This window comes from Drosophila gunungcola, unplaced genomic scaffold (genome assembly GCF_025200985.1).
Source record: "Drosophila gunungcola strain Sukarami unplaced genomic scaffold, Dgunungcola_SK_2 000035F, whole genome shotgun sequence".
In the NCBI taxonomy this organism is placed as follows: domain Eukaryota; kingdom Metazoa; phylum Arthropoda; class Insecta; order Diptera; family Drosophilidae; genus Drosophila; species Drosophila gunungcola.
In genome coordinates this window covers 628622-653607 of record NW_026453209.1, presented here as the reverse complement: position 1 = coordinate 653607, position 24986 = coordinate 628622, and the positions used below count along the sequence as shown (strand labels likewise).

Genomic DNA, 24986 nt, shown 5'->3' with positions numbered 1-24986 from the left:
TTTGTGTGAACAAAAGGCTTAAACAAAAGCTACTGAGCAACAACAAAAATCTGGCAACTAGCTGCAAGACGCAGCCGTCGAATAAAAAAAAATCTTTAAAAAAACACTTCAATCAGAAATCTCAACCAAAAACCTGTGCAACTATAATTAAAAAATTGCAGTTAACACCTCAAAACAAAATTTATTAAACAACAACCTTCTGGAGAATAGCTGTAGGGGAGGGCCCTCGCTATTTACATCATCTTCAAGGAAACAAAACCTAATGGATGAGCAAATCGTAGCCTAAGGAAGGAAAATTAGAATCTTTAACAGAAATCATGTAAGTGAACTTTTCGTGAAACCATTTAAATTATTCGGACTTTCCTTAAAAGTTAAAATTTTTATAAAAAGATTACTTTATCAGATTACTTTAAAAAAAGTTATCACATTGAGAATACAAAATTTTTGCTTATCAATTAAGTACAAGAATAAATAATTTATATTCATCTTATCTGTGAATTAAAAACTAAAATTTTTTTTGTATGGGAAAAATGTAGGTCAAATTCTGAGAAAAATCCAATATTCTCGCAGTGGAGAGATAGGAAATCAGATCCAGATAGCAGCGGGGAAAAGGGACTTGCATTAAAAACAGAAACCGCAGAAAATAAGATATTAAAAGAATTAGATGAGGAGCTTTTAAAAGTCTACAAGAAGTTTACTGTCACAAAAGATACAGAGTCAGAAGAGCATAAAATGTCGACCGATCAATGGAAGCAGATGTTTGAGGTAGCTGTACAGACAGCACTTTATCAACAAGCTCAGTTAATCGAAGCAAAAATTAAAGAACTCTCTGAACAGATAAAGGGGTTACAAGTCACGCCACACACAGTAGAAGTGTATGAACAAATCTCTATAATAGAAGGAATAAAATGGAATAAATGAATGAATTTGACGGCAAGCAGGAACAATATATTTCGTGGCGACAATCAGCCACAGTGGCATATGAGGTGTTTAAACCATTTGAAGGTAGTTCAAAACACTATCAAGCAGTAGCTATTATATGGCACAAAATAAGAGGATCGGCTGACGCCGTCCTAGCCTCCTTTAATACTGTTTTGAATTTTAAGGCTATCATAGCCAGATTAGACTTTACCTATGCGGATAAGACGCCCGTACAGGTGATTCAACAAGAACTTAACCTTATGCGGCAGGGCGACTTGCCTTGACAAAGTATTATGAAGAAATCGAAAAAAAACTTACTTTGTTAATAAACAAACAGCTGATGTCTCATGATAGTGCAGCTTCGACAGTCCTGAACGAAAAATACATGAGCGACGCACTGCATACCTTTATTTCAGGGTTAAAAAACTCTCTAAAAATGACAGTTTTTCCAGCAAAACCAAAAGATCCTCCCACTGCTCTCGCATTGGCACAAGAGGCACAGTCTAGCCATGAACCCAGTGTATTTGCAGCCACCTTTGCAAGGCACGCTGACGAAAAATTGGGAAAACCCCCAATTAAAAATACTATTTGGCGGCAAAGCCAGAATTTAAAACAACCACATTTTAACCCAGAAAACGCTAGTTACAGTCACCGAAACTTTACACAAAAAAATCAGAGTTAATTAGTACCAGAACCAATGGAAGTTGATCCCTCCTCACGGTCCCGGCAAACGACAAATTCCTACAAAGGGAAATGTCCTGAGTAACAGACAAAAGATAAATACCACATCAGGAACAGGAATACACCGAAGACTATGATTTACAGGCTCAAAACAATATAGAGGAACTCGAGGATTATTTACTTCCAACCTAAGACTGTAATGTTTAAGAGGGGAGTCCCTGTTTCCGTATATAAGTCGAAGGATTGCGGGGAAAATGATTCGACTTCTAATAGATACAGGTGCATCGAAAAACTACATAAAACCTTTGCCTGGTCTGACACACATAAAAAACGTGGAGGAACCTTTTATGGTCTCATGCCTGCATGGCTCCACTTAAATGGAAAAAATTAAAATAAGCCTATTTAACAATTTTTGAAACCTTAAGGAATTCGATGGCATTGTTGGTCTAGATCATTTAAAGAAAGTAAATGATCGAATTAACCTTAGTACCGGTAGGATTGAACATAATTCAGGATAGGAAGATTTGCAATTTGCTAAATATAAGGATGTTAATTTTATCACTTTAAATGTCGATTATGTCCCCAATGCTTTTAGAAAAAAATTTAATTTAATGATCACTAAGAGGGCTGGGGCATTCGCAGACCATATAATATAAACACGACTGCAACTATCTGCTCTGTCGGGGAACCCGTGTTTTCTAAGCTATACCCTTACCCAATGTGCGTATCTGAATTTGTCAATGCAGAGGTTAAACCACTTCTAGCAGACGGTATCATCAGAAAATCACAATCACCTTACAACAATCCCGTGTGGGTTGTTGAAAAAAAAGGCCACGATGAAAGTGGCAACAAAAAAAACGCCTGGTTTTCGATTTTAGGTAACTAAATAAAAAAAAACGATTGACGATAAATACCCTATCCCTAGTATTTCTACTAACTGGCAAATATGGGAAAGGCCCAGTATTTTACAAAATTGGCAGAGATAGATAGGGAGAAAACCGCCTTTAGGTTTCCAAAGGGCAATCGATGATGTTCTAAGGGAACAAATATCAATCAATATCATCATCTTTTCTAAAACTAAAGAAGATCATATTAGGGACATAAACTGGGTTATTAAAAGCTGGCATGAGGGTATCTCAGGAAAAGTCTAAGCTCTCTAAAAGGAGCGTAGAATACTTGGAATTTATTATGTCATGCGGAGGACTTACAACGTCCCCAGATAAAGTAAAGGCAATCGAAGCCTTCCAAGCACCTACTTCACATTATAGCCTAATATCATTTTTGGCTCTCTGCAGCTATTATAGATGTTTTATAAAAGGCTTTGCCACAATTGCAAGACCCCTAAAAGGCGAAAATGGTAAAGCCAGCGCAAATCAATCAACAAAAATCAAAATTGAGTTATCACCCAAACAACTAGAATCATTTGAAAATCTTAAACAAATTCTAGCGTCAGAAGACATGGTTCTAGCATACCCCGATTTTAGCAAACCTTTTGACCTAACAACGAACGCATCCGCGAACGGCTTAGGGGCTGTGTTGTCACAGTGTTGTCACCTGCATCTCCAGAACAATCAGGAACAATGAAATGCCTTTCGCCACTAATGAGCGTGAACTTCTAGCCATTGTATGGGCGCTTAAAAACCTGAGAAATTATTTGTATGGGGTAAGAAAATTAAACATTAATACTGACCATCAACCTCTGATGTATGCAATATCCGAAAAAAATACGAATGCCATTATAAAACGCTGGAAATCTTTTATTGACGACCATAACGCAAACATTTTCTATAAACCAGGCAAACAAAATGGAGCCGATGCCCTCTCACGACACAACGCGAATCCCTTACAGAACAACTCCGAATCTGATATCGCTACCATTCATAGCGAAGATTCACTCACGTACACTATAGAGTCAATAGATAAACCAGTAAATAGTTTCCGTAATCAGATAATCATTGAAGAATCAGACTTCCCATCTACGAGAACCTTTATTCTATTCAAAGAAAAAACCCGACATATTATTCGATTTTCCGACCGTGAAAATCTTCTAGCAACACTATTAGACATAGTAAAAGCAGATTTCGTTAATGCCATTCATTGCGAACTGCCAATTTTTGCTTTTATTCAGCATAAACTAAACGAGGCATTTCCCTCGACGACATTTAATCATTGCAAATTCCTAGTAACAGATATTCCTGACCAATCAGAACAAAAGGAAATAGTAATTTTAGAACATAATAGAACCCATCGAACAGCTCAAGAAAACGTTAAACAGATTCTGAGAGACTATTTTTTTCCGAAAAAAGCTTCGGCTAGCAACAGAGGTAACACTTAATTGTAAAATTTGCTCTATGGCAAAGTACAGCCGTCACCCTACAAGGCAAACAGTCGGCCAAACGCCGTTACCATGTTATCCAGGAGAAATTCTCCATATAGACATATTTTCAACAGATGGAAAACTCTTTCTCACATGTATTGATAAATTTTATAAGTTCGCTATTGTACATCCGATCGCATCCAGAGCTATCGTGTATGTAAGATCCCCTATTTTAAATATTGTCAATTTTTTTCCAAACACACAAGCAATTTACTGCGACAATGAAAGATCATTAAACTCCGAGACTATTAAGTCAATATTATTAAATAATTTCAATATTAACATTGCAAATGCACCCCCCTTGCACAGCACATCGAACGGACAGGTCAAAAGATTCCACGGCACCCTTGCTGAAATAGCGCGATGCCTAAAAATCGAAAAAGAAAAGAACGAAATCAAGGAGGTTATCTTACTAGCCACAACTAACTACAATAGAACTATCCACTCAGTTACTAATAAAACGCCTATAGATTTAGATTTTTGTTCTTTCCTTCTTTCTTGTTTTAGGTTAACGCTTTGGACTTTTATTCTGGCTGTGACCTTTTCGATGACCACTGCCTTAAAAATAAATGACTATTCACATTCGGACTACATACCGGTAATGGATGGAGACATCACAATCTGGAAGGAATTTGGGTATCTTGGACACTCTACTAATATTACTTCATATGAACTTTACTCTCTCAAAACAAAGACTACAATTGACGCTTTTACACAGGACCACATGAGACGGATATAGACTGTGGTCGTCGGACAGATAGATTCTTAAATGGGTACTTTAAGAGTTCATCATAGGAATGCACGCAGCATTACTATGTTAGGATCAGCCCTAAAGGCAATTGCAGGTAACCCAGACTTCCCTGACTTCTCCCAGGAAGAAACACTTCTAGAGTACAAACTCGTTTAAACGAATTAACCAAAGCAATAAACGCAATTTACAAATCAGTCGAAATAGACAAAAATAGAATTATAATGAATGATCTGAAAAATTTAAATTTAATAACATTGGCAAAAGTTATCTTAATAAACCCAGTTATTCTGGATTGAAATTAATCAAAGAAATTAATCCGAAAGGCTCACAAATTTTAGCATTGTCGATCTTTTAGAAGTATCCCAGATAAAAGCATTTAAAAATAATGATATAATACAATTCCACATAAAATACCCCAAACCTAAATTAGTATGTAAGAATATTTCTATTTATTCAATACAACATAGTAATAGGATTCTAGACTTTGGGGAGGACAACTTAGTCGCTGATTGTGGATACTAATTATTAACAATGATGCTTCAAAACTTTAACACGGCGACGCCTTAAAAACCTTCCTAGGTGCGCATATCTGGTAACCTTCGACGAATGCGTTATGGTAAACATGACCCTCTTTAAAAACCACTATGGCATACTGAAAAAGAAACCTGCATCGATGGTGACCCACGGTAATATCAACACATCAAACGTCTTAAAGAAGATATTCTAACGAAGCCACTCCTAACTAGCGATATTACTTTGGTGATCGTTCTGGTGTGCCGTTTCGTCACCTATTGACTCCATTGACGTTGACAGCTGAACTAAAATCTACGCTGAAGAAGTACGAGGACGACCTTAACTTTAAAGAGGGAGGAGTTAGCATGGAACCCAAAGGTGTTGAAAGACCAGATGCAATTCTCCAAATCAGCGGTCTGGAAGAATGAAATTCAAAACCCGAGTCGCTGAGTGGAAGTGCCGCTGACCAAGGCGGTAAAGTAATGCAGCGGGCTATGCAGCGGATGCGAAGTACAAGGCTAGCACTCTGACCATAGCGCTGCCGCCAATTCTGCTCGTCGCTGCCGGGCCTTCTGCCCGGCTTTCTTGGAGAACATTTAAGTTAGCATTAACTAGTTCTTTACAGCCTCGAAAGGAATCAAAACAATTACAATAAACGGGAGTAGTTCCAAAAATAAAACTATAGTTATCCGAACGGATTTCTTATTAATGTCAAACAGCGAACGGGAGTGATTCCAATAAATAAAGATTATAAATTCTAATGATAAATATTCTTGTCTTTACTTATATATATTATAATAAAAATATCATAATCAAATAATTAAAGTTATATTAAGTTATGTGCATTTAAATAATCAAATCTATCATTATTCTAATTATACCCTTGCAGAGGGTATTATAATTTCAGTCAGAAGTTTGCAACGCAGTGAAGGAGACGTTTCCGACCCTATAAAGTATATATATTCTTGATCAGCATCACTAGTAGAGTCGATCTAGCCATGTCCGTCTGTCCGTCCGTCTGTCCGTCCGTCTGTCCGTCCGTCCGTCTGTCTGTCTGTCTGTCCGTCCGTTTATATGCAAACTAGTCTCTCAGTTTTAAAGCTATCTGCATGAAACTTTCCCAAAAGTTGTCTTTCTATTGCAGGTAGTATATAAGTCGGAACGAGCCGGATCGGACGACTATAGCATATAGCTCCCATAGGAACAATCGGAAAAATAAATGAAAAAAAATTATAACTTTGCTGTTTTTTAATTTTTTGTTTAGTTCTTCGACATATAGAAATGGTAAAATATTTCCGATTTACGGTTTAAATTTCATCAAAATCGGACGACTATAGCATATAGCTCCCATAGGAACAATCGGAAAAATAAATGAAAAAAAATTATAACTTTGCTGTTTTTTAATTTTTTGTTAATTTAATGGTTTAATATTTCTGAATTACGGTTTAAGTTTCATCAAAATCGGACGACTATAGCATATAGCTCCCATAGGAACAATCGGAAAAATAATTGAAAAAAAATTTTTACTTTTCTGTTTTTTAATTTTTTGTTTAGTTCTTCGACATATAGCAATGTTTAATTATTTCAGAATTATGGTATAAATTTTATCAAAATAGGACGTCTATAGCATATAGCTCCCATAGAAATAATAAAAATATATAAAATAACTATCTAATAATTGAGCTGCAAATCATCATAGTTTCAATGTTTTTTTTTAGCACATACTCAAGTAAATCATAATTTAAATGTTTTCAAAAGTATTTAATTAATGCAATAGCTTCAAGGGTATATGAACTTCGTCTTGCCGAAGTTTGCTTTCCTTCTTGTTATAAATAAATTCTTCATGTGAAAATTAATATAAACTTGTGTTGGTAGCAACGATTAAAAAGGGGATCTGGTACAACAAGTGAACTAGGTAAGGAATTATGACAAGACCTTGAAGTACGAAGTTGACAATAGCGGATATGATTGCATGGCTTGCGCTGATTCAACGGCAGCACTTGCATATATGCTGCCGATCGTATTTCGGTCAAGCGCTTAAGAGCGCAACTCGATTAGCTTGTTGGCAACGAAGACAAACGAATAAGACAGATTTAATTATTTTCCCAGAGATATTTAATATTTTTTTTTCTGGCTATGTTGGAGAGGTAAGAAGCTACCAGACCCACTACCAAATACGACGACGCTACCGCTGAAAAAGGTGCCTGAACATCGGACGATTCTTCCTCGGCTCATGTCCTTTAGACTGGGAATTAAAAGGCCTACGTAACAATTTGTTTTTTCTAATAATATTGAATATCCCTATTCTGTTGTCAAAAATAACATACAACAACACTGAATTAAGTATTGGCTTAGACCTATAATCTGGTAACATTTTTATCTCTTCCCGGATCCCTGTGCACGTGGCGCGTGTCGACAAGAGCTAATAAAATATTAATTGAAATCTAAAACTAACACAGTGAGTGTGTTAATTGTCTTGGTGATAAGGATTACAACAGGAGATTGGGAGATTAGTAGATTGAAGGTCTGAAAGTTTCGAGTTAGAGCCCTGTTTTCTGAGTTAGATGTCTTAAAGGTTATAGATAATCTGGTGGCGGATGAAATTGATGAAAGTTGGAGAAAAGCGAAGCGTTGTGAAAAGAGCAATCTGATTGAAATTTAAGCGACTTGCATAAAGCATTCCATGTGCTTCGGGTGTAAATGATTCAGGGAGGAGCCCGCAGGATTGTATAATGATGCTTGAGTCAACAACTGCAAAGACTGCAGTATTGTAACGCAAGGATTCGTCTGCAAACAGCCACATTCTATGTTTACAGGCATGGCTGTCCGTAAGAAATATTTGTCTGTAGGTTTCTTAAGTGGTGCTTGTTTTATTTAGTGCTGCAGGACGAGACGAGAAATTAGAAAATATCGTCTCGCTCGATCGTTTGTTTCTTATTATTTTTGAGTCAACTTCTCGTACTTCCTTATGTCAAATGTAATTCATTCTCGTTTCGAAATCCGAGCGACTTCGGGCGAGATTCTCGAAACAAGAAGTATCCAGAAAGCCTTAAGGCTGATATTAGAAAATAATATTTAACCTTGAATAATAATAATTTCATTATATTAAACGAAATAAAACACATAAGTTAAAATTACATGATATTACTCAATATTTGAACATACAAATACTATTGAAAAACATAAATTACTATTAAATTGTAGTAAAAGTAAACTGATAGAACTTTAGCCGTTGCAAAGGTGTTAAATCAATAAGTTTGCTGCAAAATAAAATATATCGAACAAGAAAGGAAGCAAACTTCGGCAAGCCGAAGTGCATATACCCTTGCAAAAATGTAATATTCTTGAAAACATTAAAATTATGATTTACTTGCGAATACGTTTAAAAACGTTAAAGCTATGATGACTTTGCAGTTTAATTATTCGATAGTTTTTATGACACCTATACGATATAGTGTTCTGATTAGAATAATATTAAAAGCGTAATTCTGGACTGTCAATATATTAATAAGTCAAAAAGATTTTTTTTTTAAAAATTACAAAAGAAAAAAGTTAAATTTTAAAAAAAGTTATTTTTAAGCTATACGATATCGACTTAGATCGACTCTCTTTGTGAAGCCGATCAAGAATATATATACTTTATAGGGTCGGAAATGTCTCCACCACTGCGTTGCAAACTTCTGACTGAAATTATAATAAAAATTTTTTGAGTGTGGCTGAGACCTTAAAACATTAATTAAAACAAGAAAGGAAGCAAACTTCGGCAAGCTTTGCAGCCATTGCAAAAACGAAATATTCTTGAAAACATTAAAATTATGATTTACTTGCGTATATGTTTAAAAACATTGAAGCTATGATGATTTGCAGCTTATTTATTCGATAGTTCCTGTGGCAGCTATATGATATCGTTTTCCGATTTTAATAAAATTCTATACTGTCAAACTAATAATAAGACAAAAAGAATTAAAAAAGAAAAATTACAAAAAGAAAAGTTACATTTAAAAAAAAAATTGTATATATTTTTATTGTTTCCATGGGAGCTATATTTAAACCGTAAATCTGAAATATTTAACTAATACTATATGTCGAAAAACTAAAAAAATTTAAAAAACAGCAAAGTTATAATTTTGTTTTTTTTTTTCGATTGTTCCTATGGGAGCTATATGCTTTAGTCGTCGGATCCGTCTCTTTCCGACATATATGCAGATAGCTTTAAAACTGAGAGATTAGTTTGCGTAGAAACGGACGGTCATGGCTAGATCGACTCTCCTAGTGATGCTGATCAAGAAAATATATACTTTATAGGGTCGGAAATGTCTCCTTTACTGCGTTGCAAAATTTTGAGTGAAATTATAATACCCTCTGCAAGGGTATAAAAATACAGATACAGTCCACTATTTAAATTTGCACTGCTAACAAAATATATATGTATATCATTTCTGTAATTAATATTTCATACACCTAACATTGCCGGCCCTTGCCATAATGTTCAGAAAGACACAAATAATGATAAAGTATACACACTTATGAGCACTGGGCATGACATGTTAAATGACCTAAAGCTATAATTTATCATCTGTTATTCAAACCCGACAAGGGTGCAGCTCTTAGCACTTGTAAGTGCAAGCCACTTAAGCTATCAAATAAAATCGCTTAAGATGTGATTTACACACTGCACCAAGGGTTCCTGTGCGGGATTCAAAGATAACTCTTACGCTCAGGCAAGCAGATGCGGTCTCTGCGTAGGCCATAGATAACACAAGAATAAGCATCTTGAAACAATATTTGCAAAAATAAAACAGTTTTAATTCAGAACTCAATGTAGAAAGTTGTTTCATTCATTTGGCATCCCTATCAAATGAAAAAAATGCAAGGCCAGTGCTTTGGTTACATCACCTCCGTCATTTAATTGTAGAAACTGCTTCTTGTCAGCCTCAGTTACAGTTTCTAAAACGGCTGTATGACTTCAAGACCATTTGCGGAGTTTTAAGTTCACTCGAGAAACAATTATAAAGGCCTGTTGCATTTTGTTTAGAGCCTCCGAAATTGAGTTACCCCCAGCAATGAAAGCGTCTACATCGAAGTCTTCAAGCAAGGCTGTAGATCCAATTGGAAAGAGGGCATTCATCCAGAGCTAGCTGGTGCATAGTCCTTTTCGACATAAATGACGATGGTATCGTTCCTTAAGTAACTGTATCTAACTTGTAAACTCGCAATTCCTTACGGGGAGAGTCTCTCCATAAGATACATTCGTAGAAGTTATCAGGCGCACCCATACCGACACCGATCAATCTTGCAGATGTATCCAGTAAGAGCAACTTTGTATAAACGAAATCTAATCCAAATGTCAAAGAGTTTTGGTTCACATCATTAAGGGATTGACCTGATTAAGCTACAACCGTTCCGCCAAAAACCACACGTAGTTTGGTTGCTAAATTGTCTTTCTAGATAACGCATTGATGTAAGAGAAAGTACCGACACATATGGATATCCTCAACTGGAGACATAACATTAAGATCCAAATACTAGTGTATAAATTATGAATACTGCTCTTTAAGGTAAGGTTGATGATGTAATTTGCGCTCCAAATTCAGATTTCTACGATGCGCTCGCCTAAGTTAATGGATTTGGATGTAAATGGTAGATTTACCGAGTATTCTCCTGTACTTGATTTGACAAATGTGACGGATTATGTTTCCTTTGTTCTGACGGAAACTGTTTCATTTGAACTTTCTAACTCCCAAAACCGACGAACAACAACATCCAGACGATCCTCTATTTTATAATTTAAGTTTTCTGAAGAAGCGGTAACCCAGGGACCAGCTTAATCATAAAACTTGCTAACTCCATTGCTCTATGTTCAGGGCTATGGTTGGCTGATTATCAGTGATACTAGACGTGATGAGTTCAGATTTTAGACAAATATCAACCCTTGTTTCACCAAGTCCCGATAGCAGAGATGCTGAGCGTTTTATGAATAAATATAACTGATATGCTACATACCGCAAATGTAAACAAGTTAGTACAGTCTGTTATTAAAAGGTTTCAAATTCAGTTGTTGCAAGCGAACAGCAAGTGCTTAAATTTGACTAACTTATGAGGTGCAAGTTAAAATTAATAATTCTCCAGCGAAACAAGCTAAAACGTTTAAATTTGAAATGTAAATTCAGTATACAGGTTTGTAATTAATATTGTGACCTAAATTTTGCTTGTTTTGTTCTTAAAATTTGTAAAGTTAGCACCTGGTGTCCCTGTAGAGCTTTTGTAATAAATATTCATTTTTAAAATGAGTTTTAAATGAATGTTTTTTTTTAATTTATTTTATATTATCTTGACGCTACAAGTATAATACTTTAATGTATTATGCGTCACAAGAAAATCAGACTTAATTACATTAACTATATAAATATATAAAAATAACTTAATGATTTAAATGATTAAACTGCTTTTAAAATAATAATTTAAAAGTTTTTTCTTTTTGAAGGTGTTTTATGTCTTATGTTTTTTGTGATATGTTTTTATGTGTGTGTGCAAAGATAAGTTTTAAGTTTGTTTGCGAATTGTAATATGCCTTTAATTGTTTTAAGTTGGTTTGGTAGACGATTCCAAAGTTTAACAGCATAAATGAAGAACTGTGTGTCAGAGCTTGTAAGTCTTGTACGAGTACTAACAACATTTATATCTTATATTTGTTGGAATAAAATACTTTTTTGTGTTTAGTTTTGTAACAATCAATTTGTTCGTCCGGTTGCTATATTAATATAGTCATTACACGAAATTGTCTTATTGAAATAAATTCCTAAATTGCTAGCTCTTTCAACATATTTTAAATCAGTGTCTCCTAATCGCAACTTCGGTAAATAAATTATTTGTATGTTTTTCTTGTATAGAACAAGGCATTTTGATTTTGAAGGTTTTAGGCTCAGACCATTGTTCTTAGATTAATTGCTAAACCTCAAACACTCAGTATTATAACATTCATTGATTTGACTTAAAGGAAGACTAACATACAACTGAACAACATCTGTATACATATGAACATTACATAAAGAAAAAACTCTGGACAGATCATTTACTTATAAAGTGATCAGTAACGGCCATTATACAGATTCTTGTGGTACACCGCGAGTACCCATTCGAATCTCTGACCTATTTCCCCCTCAACAACAGCTTGTTTCCTATTAGTGATATATTATTTCATAGTTCTTACATTTAACTTAAAAAACCCTCTACTATATTGACGACCGCGGTAGTGTAGCTTCCTTTTTGGCGGAAGTCAAATTGGGTCTTCTCTAATAAACTATTATCGACCAAGTAACTATTTACATGTGTAGCCAATAGCTTCTATAAAATCTTTGACAGGTAAGGGCGGATTGAGATGGGTCTAGCCTGCAATTTTTAGAACAAGTATTTCTATGAATTTTGGATTCACATCATGCAGACCAGTGGCATCCGATTTAATTTTTAATATTTCTTCTTAAACATCGCATATACTTACACAAACAAATTCACAACAATTAACATTACCTTATAAGGATTCAGTGGTCAGATATATATTAAAACTACATTCAGGTACATTAATTGGCAGAAATTTTTCATTAAGACCCTTCACATCTATGTACGTCCTTATTTATCACAACTATTTTATTGCCGACTCCAAAGTTATTAATTTCCTTCCAAACTTCTTTAGTTTTTATTGCACCATATAAAAAAGTCATATATCAGGTTATTTACACGCGCTCTTTCAGTCTTAAACAGTTCGTATAGATAAACAGTCTTATACCGTCTTCACTGTGCATACGCTTTGTCTTTTTTACCTATGGCTCTCTTAATATCAATGTTAAACTTCGGTCGCGTGTAGACGTGTTTTCTTAACGCTCCGGAAAAACAATAAGCCACTAAGTCGAAAACGTTCGAAAAAATTTATAAACGCGAGGTTTTGCTATTCGCGATGCTAATTCGCATATCGTAAACTAAAGTTTTAGTTAACTAATTAATTAATATTACGCTCTATCAATAAATAAGTAAGAACGTGGATCAGCGCACTCAACGCCAAAAACAACAAGACGAAGCCCGTGAAAAAATTCAGAGAGAGCAAGACAAACGTCGTCCCTCTTTGGCCCGAAACAATGCTTATTTCTCGTTCACGAGTAATACTCTAGAACCGAAAGTGCAAGAAAGTGCAAGTTTACTGACCGCCGAAAACCAGAGAGCTAGTTCTTGCTCTCCCGCATTGCTTTTCACCGCACAAACACCATGGAGTGAGCAAAACTCCAAACGAGCTTCTGCCACCTAGTGCAACAACAACAGCAACTACTACGTCAACTACAACGGTCTCTGTCGCCAACAATGCAATAACGACTCCACTCTCTTCTTCTGCAGGGGGTAAAGCAACAACACAACAAAGTGCAAAAATCGCGTCAAACGGCAAAAACAAAGCTACGGTAGAAAAAATTACAATTCCGCAAGCGGGTTCGGCCATGCAGACAGGCATGGATCGCTATATTAATCCTTCCAAGCGCAAGCTAACCCCCCCAAAAAAAATCTGACGGCAATATGCCCAAAATAAACCGTACCAACAAAGGCTTTGAAAATCTCGGGCCATTAAATGAAAATAGATTTTTCATTCTGGCGGAGCCTGAAACTGAGTACGAAGAATTAGCCCCAAAGAAACTTAAGCCCCCACCCACCTTTATTCGGGAGAAGATCTCCAACGTCCTAGTCAATAAAATAGTTGAGCTTGTCGGGAAGGATAACTTTCATGTTATTCCGCTTATGAAAGGGAATATAACCGAAACCAAACTTCAAACCAAAACCGAAGATGATTTCCGAGCAGTGTCGAAGTACCTAAACAACGCCAAAAAGAATTACTACACGTACCAGCTGAAAAGTTGCAAGGGCTTACAAGTTGTCCTCAAGGGAATAGAACCCGATGTGAACCCCTCTGAAATTTTAGAGGCTTTAAAAGAAAACGGTTTTTGCGCCAAAAATGTTATAAACATTATGAACAAAAACAAGAAGCCGCAACCACTTTTCAAGGTCGAGCTGGAGCCAGACAGCAGAATTTTGAAAAATAACGCAGTGCACCCGATCTACAAGTTGCAGTACCTTCTGCACCGTAGGATCACAGTAGAAGAGCCGCACAAACGGAACGGGAACAGTGCAATGTACAAACTGCCAGGAATACGGACACACCAGGGCTTACAGCACCCTTTAGGCCAGTTTGTGTAGCTTGTGGAAACTGCCACGGCTCCGAACCCTGCCCTGCCAACAAGGAAGACTCTCTCACTAAAAAATGTGTAAACTGCCAAGGAAACCACACAGCAAACTACAGAGGCTGTCCAGTCTACAAGGAGATGAAAAGTCGTATGCAACGAGCGACAACGGCACGCCGGAACATCTTCATGAAATCACAAACGACACCGGAAGTTTTCTTCGCAAAAGCAGCTAGGTCATCAATTGGGCCCTCAATTGCCACCAAAGGCATTTCCTACGCCAGTGCTCTAAGATCAGGCACAGCTCACATTGAGCCGAAAACTGATAACATACAGCAGGCCATGGGACAGCCACAAAGTAACATGGAAACTATCGCATCGCTCAATTAGTGCGCGGCCCGACATATAAGAAGCAGTAGTAAGCAAATATAGATATTTTTTATCGAAAGTGTCGATTATCATAAGCTCTGTGTAAAAATTATACAACTCTGTGACCACGTGCTTTTAAGTTACAAATTTTTAAGTAATACAACCTTTGGGTTTTTCTACAATATGGAAAAAAAGGAGTTTCGTGTCCTGATTAAGCACTGTTTTTTGATAGGAAAAATACAGTAAAAGCAAAAGCTTGGCTTGATAAACATTACCCAGATTCTTCTCCGGGAAAATCAACCATTAAAGATTGGTACAATGAATTTAAACGTGGTCGTGTGGACACCAAAGACGCTGAACGCAGTGGTCGCCTAAAAACAGCAGTTACGCCAGAAAATGTGGCAAAAATCCGAAAAATGGTGTTGGCCGATCGCAAATTGAAATTAAATTAGATAGCTGATGCCTCAAAGATATCGGAAAGCAGTGTGTTTACGATATTAGATGAACATTTGGACATGAGAGAGCTCTGCTCGAAGTGGGTGCCGCGATTGCTAACACCGGACCAAAAGCAACAACGCATCGATGCTTCCGAGACGTGTTTAAGCATGTTGAAGCGCAATAGGACCGATTTTTTTCGCCGTTACGTAACCATGGATGAAACCTGGATACACCACTATACTCCAGAATCCAGTCGTCAGTCTTCTGAGTGGGTGGTAGCCGGTGAAAGCCGTCCGAAGCGTCCCAAAACACAAATATCGGCGGGTAAGGTTATGGCTTCTGTATTTTGGGATGCACATAGGATTTTATTTATAGACTACCTGGAAAAAGGTAAAACAATAAACAGCGAATATTATATAAAACTGCTGGATCGATTGGATCGCGTTATCAAGGAAAAACGTCCACATATGGCCAAGAAGAAACCACTGTTTCACCAGGATAATGCACCATGCCACAAGTCTATGGCAACAATGGTGAAATTGAGTGAATTGAGGTTCGAACTTCTGCCGCACCCACCTTATTCTCCAGATATGGCCCCCAGTGACTACTGGCTTTTTTCAGATCTCAAAAAGCACCTCCAAGGCAAGAGATATCGATCAAATGAGGAGGTGATTGTCGATACTGAGACCTATTTTGAGGGTAAAAGTTCATCTTTCTACAAAAATGGCATAGAAAGGTTGGAGAATCGCTGGATTGAGTGTATAGCCGTAGATGGAAACTATATTGATGAATAAAACAAAATTTTCAAAAAAAAAATTTTTTTTCATTTTTAGGCCGGGAACTTATTGAGCGGTGTGATATGATGATAACTTTGCAACAAAATATGATGGAATTTATGTCCTTCATTAAAACCACCATGCAAACTTTAATGCAAAACCAAAATATCTTGTTACAAATGCTTGCAGCTCAGCAGTCCAAATAAATTATGCCTAGCCTTCGAATAACTCTGTGGAACGCCAACGGTGTTTCACGGCATATACCTGAAATAACTCAATTTCTGAACGAAAACCATGTCGACGTTATGTTGCTGGCAGAAACGCATCTCACCAGAAAATATAACTTTCAAATACGGGGATACACGTTCTACGGCACCGATCATCCAGATGGTAAAGCACATGGCGGAACCGGCAATTTACTACGAGACCGCATCAAACACCACTTTCACCAACGGTTTGCAAAAAATTATCTGCAAGCTACATCGATAAAATTACAGTTGGGCACCAGCAAGCTTGTCATTGCCGCTGTCTACTGCCCACCCCGCTTTACAGTCTCCGAAGACCAATTCATGGACTTCTACAATTCACTTGGATAGCGATTCATAGCAGCAGGTGATTACAACGCCAAGCACACACACTGGGGATCCCGGCTTGTGACCCCCAAAGGAAGGCAACTATATAATGCACTCATCAAAACATGCAACAAACTGGACTACGTTTCACCAGGCAATACTGGGCAACAGATCCTAGAAAACTACCTGATTTAATTGATTTTGCTGTGACAAAAAATATTTCTCGCAATCTAATATCTGCAAAATCGCTTTTGGATCTATCATCGGACCACTCACCAGTGCTAATAACTCTTCTTCAAAGCCCGGAATTAATCGAGTACCCTTGCAGGCTGACGTCGCATCGAACCAACTGGCTGAAGTTCAAAAAGGACGTAAGTTCCCACATCGAACTAACTCCACAGCTCAACTTCAAGGAGGACATCGACTGCTATGCCAATGCACTGGAGTCTGTACTCGTCGCAGCAGTTAAAGTCTCTACACCGCAAGGAAGGGATGGGCACACACACCAACACAAAAGTAACCTTGAAATCGAACAGCTTGTTTTGGAGAAAAGACGTTTAAAGCGTGCTTGGCAAACCAGCAGATCGCCATCCTCAAAGCATAGTCTTAAGGAAGCTGGTCGCAGACTTACCAGGGCTCTAAGGCACGAAGAAGAAAAAGCACAACGCCAGTACATTGAGAAACTTTCACCCACCAGCACCAAGCATCCCCTGTGGAGGGCCCACCCAAATCTAAGGGCGCCGGCCGAAACAGTAACTCCCATAAGAGACTCTTCAGGCAGCTGGGCCAGAAGCGACAAAGACAGAGCCTGTACATTTGCTTTACACCTTCGAAATGTTTTTCAGCCAAACCCTGCAAATAATTCATTCACACTACCGTCTCCGTCAATTCGAGGTGGAACTGAGACGGCGCCAATTCTGTTCCAAACAAACGAAGTTGCAAAAGTCATCAGCGAGCAATTAAAAACAAAACAGGCCCCAGGCGGTGATCTAATAACTCCTAAGATGCTAATTGAACTCCCAAACTGTGCAGTTGAGGTAATTTGTAAACTCTTTAACGGGATTACACTTGGCTACTTGGCTACTTCCCAAAAAAATGGAAAAAGTCGGTAATCTAATGATCCCAAAGCCAGGAAAAGATCACACAATACCAGCCTCATATAGACCGATAAGGTTACTCGCGTGTCAGTCAAAACTGCTCGAAAAATGCCTTTTGACGCGCATAATCCCATATCTGAAAGAGCACAACATTATTCCGGCGCACCAATTTGGCTTTCGAGAAAGCCATGACAATAGAGCAAACTAGTCTCTCAGTTTTAAAGCTGAATGAAACTTTCCCAAAAGTTGTCTTTCTATTGCAGGTAGTATATAAGTCGGAACGAGCCGGTTCGGCCGACTATAGCATATAGCTCCCATAGGAACAATCGGAAAACTAAATAAAAAAATATTATAACTTTGCTGTTTTTTGATTTTTTTTTTAGTGATTCGAGATATAGTAATGGTTAAATATTTCAGAATTAAGGTTCAAATTTCATCAAAATCGGACGACTATATCATATAGCTCCCATAGGAACAATCGGAAAAAAAAACTTATAACTTTGCTGATATTTAATTATTTTTTTTAGATCTTCGACATATAGTAATGGTTAAATATTTCAGAATTACTGTTTAAATTTCATTAAAATCGGACGACTATATCATATAGCTCCCATAGAAATAATAAAAATAACTATGTAATAATTGAGCTGCAAATCATCACAGCTTCAATGTTTTTAAACATATACGCAAGTAAATCATAATTTTAATGTTTTAAAGAATATTTGGTTTTTGCAAAAGCTGCAAGGGTATATGAACTTCGGCTTGCCGAAGTTTGCTTCCTTTCTTGTTTTTCTGTATATCAAGTAACAAAAAAATAAAATACACTCAATAAAAACAGCTCGATTTTTTTTGGCTATTTTCTTGAATATAAAAAAAGGCTTGCCTTTTTTAGTTTTGGAGGTTCGAACGAAAACCACACGTGTGCGAATATTTAAAAGCAGCTTGATCCACATATTTTGTGTATGTTATAGGTGCGAAAAATACAAAAAAAAAACAATCTTTTTTAAAACCATTGCATGGGGTGACCCCCTTAAGTCAGCTGTTATTGTGGAAGTGCACACGCTAATGAATTGCACCGTTTTGCAGCATATATTCAAGTTGATATTTTTAGAAAGTGTAGCTTTTTACTTTTACTTTACTGGATATCAATTGTATGGGTTTGTACGTTGTGTTGGTTGTACTAATATGTTTTATTAATGTTTTGCAAAATTAGATAATGGTTTGAAAGGTCATTTGGGATGAAATATCAATTTTTCGGAAGCATAGCTCTTTGAAAATTTAATACTTTTTTGTATTAACAACGCGAAAACTTGTGAACGCAGTAGTTCGAGACGATTTTAATTTGCGAAACTTTGTGAACATAGTTCGAAAGCGCGACGAAAAGGAGTGGCTACGATGACGTTCGATTGATCACTAACAATTATATTTCAATAATTTCTCTTAGAACCTAACTTATGCTACGGTGGCGAGAGACGGGGCGAATTCGCAAGAGCGAACAGACGAAAGCTTTATTGGCTCCCACTCTCGCCCTACAACTAGTGATTTAAATACAAGCGCTGAGTGCGCAAACACCGCCCCCTCTGAAGGGACGACGTTCTTCAGCCCAGAACGGGCAACAGGGCCAGTCGGTGGACAGCTCGCCGATATTCGCCGTCCTGCGTCCTGACGTCCGCCACGCGAACCTTGCTATCGGCGCCGGCGTGCACCGCTACCACTCGTCCAATCCTCCACTGCTGGGGCGGAAGATTGTCTTCTGCGACGACGACGAGCGCTCCCACGACGAGGTTGGGCTCCCCCTGGTGCCACTTGGACCGCTGCTGGAGGCTGGAGATGTACTCCCGGGACCATCGCTGCCAAAACCTGTGCCTGAGAGACGAGACACCTCGCCATCGTCGCAAGCAGGTCAGGCTGATCTGGTCCGGGAGCGCCGCTGATGGTGGGGCCAGAAGAGGGCCGCCGATGAGCAGATGCCCGGGGGTCAGGGCCTCGCCGACGTTCGGGTCGCTGCTTAGAGCGCCGAGGGGCCTGGAGTTGAGCACGGCCTCGACGCTGGTGAGCAGAGTTCCGAGCTCCTCCGCGGTCAAGAGGTCTTGGCCTACCGTCCGAAGGAACAGGTGCTTTGCAGACTTCACACCTGCCTCCCATAGTCCGCTGAAGTGCGGTGCTCTGGGCGGTATGAACGCAAACTCGCATCCTTTTTTTGATGCGAATGTTTCGATACCGCCCCCCTGCTCCTCCAGACGGGCTCGGAACTCTCTCATGTGGCGATCTGCGCCGACGAAATTGGTGGCGTTGTCGCACCCCACCTTCTCCGGAATTCCGCGACGACTCACGAACCTTTGAAATGCTAACAAGAACGCATCAGTGGTTAGGTCAGACACTAATTCTAAGTGGACCGCTTTGGACGCAAAACTGACGAACAAGGCCACGTACGACTTGTACGGTGGCTTACTACAGATACGATACGTTGTGCTGAAGGGACCACAAAAATCAACGCCACAAATATTGAACGGGCGGAGAGCTCGAAGTCTATCTGCTGGCAAGTTTCCCATAATTTGCGTCAAAAGTTGCGGCTTACAGCGAAAGCAGCGCATGCACGATCGAACTGTTTGTCGGCAGACTTCTTGAGCATTAACTAGCCAGATTTTCTCGCGCAGACGACTTACGAGAGCTCGTGGGCCAGCGTGACAGTTCGTAACGTGCAGGTATGACAAATAGGATCTGACGAACTGTGAACTTTTAGACAGCAACAACGGGAATTTGGCTTCGTACGGGATAGGAGCATTCAATAACCGACCCCCAACTCGTAGCAATGTCGAGGAGCACCAATCTAATTTATTTTCCTGAAGAAAAGGGTTTAACTTTTGAATATTCGTTGCTACCGGTTTATTCTTCCGAATTTTACTTATGTAGTCGTGAAATTGGACAACTTCGACAATTTTATCAAAAGCGAAATCCAGTTCTCTTGGCGAAATACTTTTTTCAAAGGGCTTCGACACCTTTCTGCACCTTTGAATAAAAACGAAAACTCTCAGAAGCTTCAGGTGCGACGAAAATTTGGCTCTGGGCTGACTACGAGAGCTATTGCCGATTTGCGTAGCTCCATCGACATTACATCAGCCGGCAGTTTGAAATGTTTATTTACAGGCCAATTATTTTCTGAGTCTAGCAAGAACGAATGCCCACCGAACCAAATGGACGTTGTAAGCTCCTCTACGTCACATCCTCGGGACACTATATCTGCTGGGTTGACTTTCGTGGGAACGTGTCTCCAAATTGCTTTCTCCGACCACTCCTGAATTTCTGCAACCCGGTTCGAAACAAAAACCGACAACGACGAGGGATGGGTTTTAATCCAGTGTAAAGTGATCTCGGAGTCTGTCCACAAGAAAACATTCTCAATGGGAGAATTTAGCAAAGGCCTGACACGATTATAGAGATCTGCTAAAAGGTGAGCTGCACACAGCTCAAGGCGAGGCAAAGTTTTCGTCTTGAGGGGAGCTACTTTCGATTTGGCGGTCAATAAAGACACTTTCAAACCTTCAGCAGTTTGAGTCCGAACGTAGATGCACGCTCAATACGCTCGCATGGAAGCGTCAGCGAAACCATGTATTTGAATCGGGACTTGTGGATCTGTGTTGACGAATCGCGATACCTTAATTTTAGGCAGCTGCAGAAGCGTCGCTTTAAACGTATCCCACGACGTGAGCAACTGCATCGGTAGCGACTTGTCCCAATCTAATTTTCGAAGCCACAGTTCCTGCAACAACATCTTTGCCTTTGTGACCAAAGGACACAAGAGGCCAAGTGGGTCGAAAAGTCGAGCAGTCACCGACAAAATATTTCGTTTTGTCGCGCGAAGATCCAGGAAAGAGTCATCCAACCGAAATTGAAAGTAATCTTTAACCGGTAACCAAACCACGCCAAGGGTCTTGGTTACGTCTGAGTCTGCCATAAGTGGCATTACAGCGCTATCAGATGCGGATAACTGTGGGCAGTTTGAAAACCACTTTGCCAATTCAAAGCCTGCCTCTTGCAAGACCTGAGAAACTTCGTCTCGAAGGCTTTGCAGGTCCTCAACGCATCCGGCGCCAGTCAACAAATCGTCAACATAAAAATCATTCTGAATAACCTTTGCGGCTTTTGGATGAGTTTCTTGCGCCATCTCTCCTAGCCGCATTAAACACCGAATCGCCAAAAAGGGTGCTGGCGAAGTTCCATATGTAACGGTGTTCAACTTAAAGATTTTCGAGACTCAGAAGGATCTCGTCTCCATACTATGAGCTGGAAGTTACGATCAGCTTCGTCCACCATCACTTGGCGATACATCTTTTTGACGTCGGCCGCAAGGGCAAACTTATGCAATCTAAACCGAAGCAGAGTCGAGTACAGCTCCTCTTGAATAGTTGGGCCTACCATCAAGATGTCATTCAACGCTACCTGCGTAGAAGTACGGCTCGATGCATCGAAAACTACTCTCAACTTAGTTGAAGTACTTTGTGGCCGTAAAACGCATTGGTGCGGAATGAAATATTGCGGAGTATTCGGAATTTTGTCATTGGTGGAGGACGTGTTGCCCAGTGAAGCATATTCCTCCATGAATTCAATATACATCTTCTTCAGCGAAGGGTCCTTTGACAATTTCCTTTCTAGCGACAAAAATCTACGTTTCACAACTTCGTATGACGAACCAAGAGTATTTGGGTCAGATTTAAACGGCAAACGAACCGATAATCTACCGGACGACAATCTTTGAATATTTTTCTCAAAGTATTGTTGACAGAGTTGTTGCTCAGGAGTATGGACTTTAGCCTTGGGCGGCAAGTCCTCCACAGACCAAAATTTCTGCAGGGTTGTGTCAATTGACTCCAACGCTTCCTCCTGGCAGCTGAGATGTACCATTTTTTCAGCGTTTTTATTATTTTCAGAGGCACATCTGCCTGACACTATCCAGCCGAGAACTGTCTTTTGTAGGATGGGGAATTCAGGCCCCTGCTTTATCTGGCCAATAGATAAAAGTTCAAAGAATGTTTCAGCGCCGATAAGCATATCTATTTTTTGGGGCTTGAAGAAGAATGGATCTGCCAACTGAATATTTTCAGGCACCCTCCACCCGCTGGTGTTCACCGCTTGATCCGGATGATAACCAGAAATATTTTTCTGGCTGTTCCCTACTCGCGACTTCACAATCGTGTGTATTTTTTTGTGGCTTGGGAATTAGTTCCACCAATGCCTCGCAAGCTCATGCACACGTCCTCTCTTGTAATTTTGAGCCTCTGAGCGAGCTCGTCGGTTACAAAGTTTATTTGTGAACTAGTGTCGAGCAACGCTCGAGCTAATACAAACTCGCCGCTTTTTGTTTGGACGCTCACAACAGCAGTTGCAAGAATGACTCGATCCGATGCATTCGCATGCACAACATGCGAAGTGGATGGAGACTCCTGCATGAGCGTGGGCTGAGAAGGAGGTGGCAACGCGAGATTTGTGTTTGGGGCATATATGTGTAGCAAAGTGTGATGTGAGGAATTGCACACTCTACATCTGTTCGACTTGCATTTTTTGACAGTGTGACCCTTTCTTAAGCAGTTAATGCATAAGGGTGCTCTTTTAGCGAAATCGAATCTTTGCTGAACTGTTAGGGCTGCGAAGGAAGCGCAGTTTCCAATCTGATGTTCAGCTGAATTGCAATACATGCATTGAACAGAGTCGTTCCTGGCAGCGACAAACGAAAAACTCCTATTTCCATTCTTTTTAGGTTTAGATTGGGTCTGCTGAACAGTTTTGGGCTTGGAAGCCTCTTCTGCTACCATGTGTTGTTATCGCCTGTTGAGGGCCGCCTCACATTCGCTCCAAAGTGTAAGCGAAGTATAATCTAACTGTTCTTCCCATTTTCTTTTAGTTCCTGCATCGACCTTGCTCATTACCAGATGTATTAAAATGGCATTAGTAATGCGTCTATCATCCCCAATAGACAGCAAGGCTGTGACCGTGTCGATGAGGGTTCTCAAGGCTGTGGCTGAAGGCTGGGAAATTTTTTGCAAATTAAAAAGTGTCGATATGTTGTCAAAAAAAATAAGACAATCATTATCGTACACCCGCTTCAGGCTAGCAAGGGCTTTGGGATAATTTTCCGCAGTGACTTGAAAGGCCCTAACTGTTCCTAAAGCGTCTCCAGCTAAACACGAAATTAAATGAGTGAATTTTTTATTATCGTGTAAAGTGTCATCTTTGTCAACGAAAGTTTCGAAAAGGCTTATAAAATTTTTAAATTCGGAGTGTTTTCCGCTAAAAGTTGGGAGAGCAACGCTCGGCAGACGGCATTGAGGCGGGCGATTTGCTGGCGGAGCGGATTTCTCGATATTATTTTGTTTGGACTTATTTAAAATTGAAATCAGCAATGACTTTGTCATTACGGCCCTCTCTTCCAACTCTTCGCGGTATACATCTTTTGTATCTTTCACTTATATTTGGTTTTGCAAAAGTGAAGCATTTTCAATGTGCGTATTTAGAATCTCTAATCGACACTCAAGCTCGACCGGATTTATAGATAATTTAGCTTCTTTTAAGTGGCGATAAGTTCGGTTAATACTTTTCATGCAAACATCTCGTTGGTGTTTAAGCTCTTTGATATCCTTAGTTGCCATTGCGTTTATTTGTATTTATTTGGTTGGTATCGAATAATATAATAAAAATCAACGAGTAATATACCGATCGCACACGGTGTAAGGGAGCTAAGTGCCGAGAGAATTACAGCGAAAAATCTAAATAGGGTTTTTATATTTTTTATATAAACCCTGCGACAGTATATGCCGCACGCACGCACTGTAGGGGAGCTACCGCTCAAGCTCAAGCGTACCGAAAAAACGAACAAACGTTTAGGCAGACCGAAAATAGCACTGCTGCAGCGATCGAGAACGAAAACGACAAAAGATAACTCGAAATAGCGGCAGCGGTGTCGGTGTGCGTGTGTATGTGTACGCGGCTAGCGGCTCTTCCTATGCAAATGCTAACGGAGAATGATACACTGACCGATAACTAAGGGCAACGAATATAAAAGCCTGACGCCAAAATGCGCGCAAAATTATGAAAAGCGCGGAAAAATTGGAAAAGCGCGGGAATATTCTGAAAAGCGCGGGAAATGTTCGGACAAACTGCGGCGAAAGTTAATGCCGCTAATTTTCTGAGAGCTACACTTTTCACAATTTGCTCTTTTTTCCAGCTATTTGTATTTATACCCTAAATTGGTGCTCACTACGACGAAAGTTGGGGGAAATAA

General features: G+C 39.1%; 2 protein-coding genes across 4 annotated transcripts in view; one reads left to right on the top strand and one right to left on the bottom strand.

The window, feature by feature from the left end:
- The window catches only part of LOC128263966 (transcription-associated protein 1-like), a 249763-nt gene that overhangs the window by 96235 nt on the left and 128542 nt on the right, over nucleotides 1-24986 (bottom strand). The window lies entirely within an intron of this gene.
- On the top strand, nucleotides 14879-16048 carry LOC128263967 (histone-lysine N-methyltransferase SETMAR-like). Its single transcript, XM_052999250.1, has 2 exons — nucleotides 14879-15818; nucleotides 15887-16048. The coding sequence occupies exons 1-2, from the start codon at nucleotides 15343-15345 to the stop codon at nucleotides 15927-15929; spliced, it is 519 nt and encodes a 172-aa protein (XP_052855210.1). The 5' UTR covers nucleotides 14879-15342; the 3' UTR covers nucleotides 15930-16048.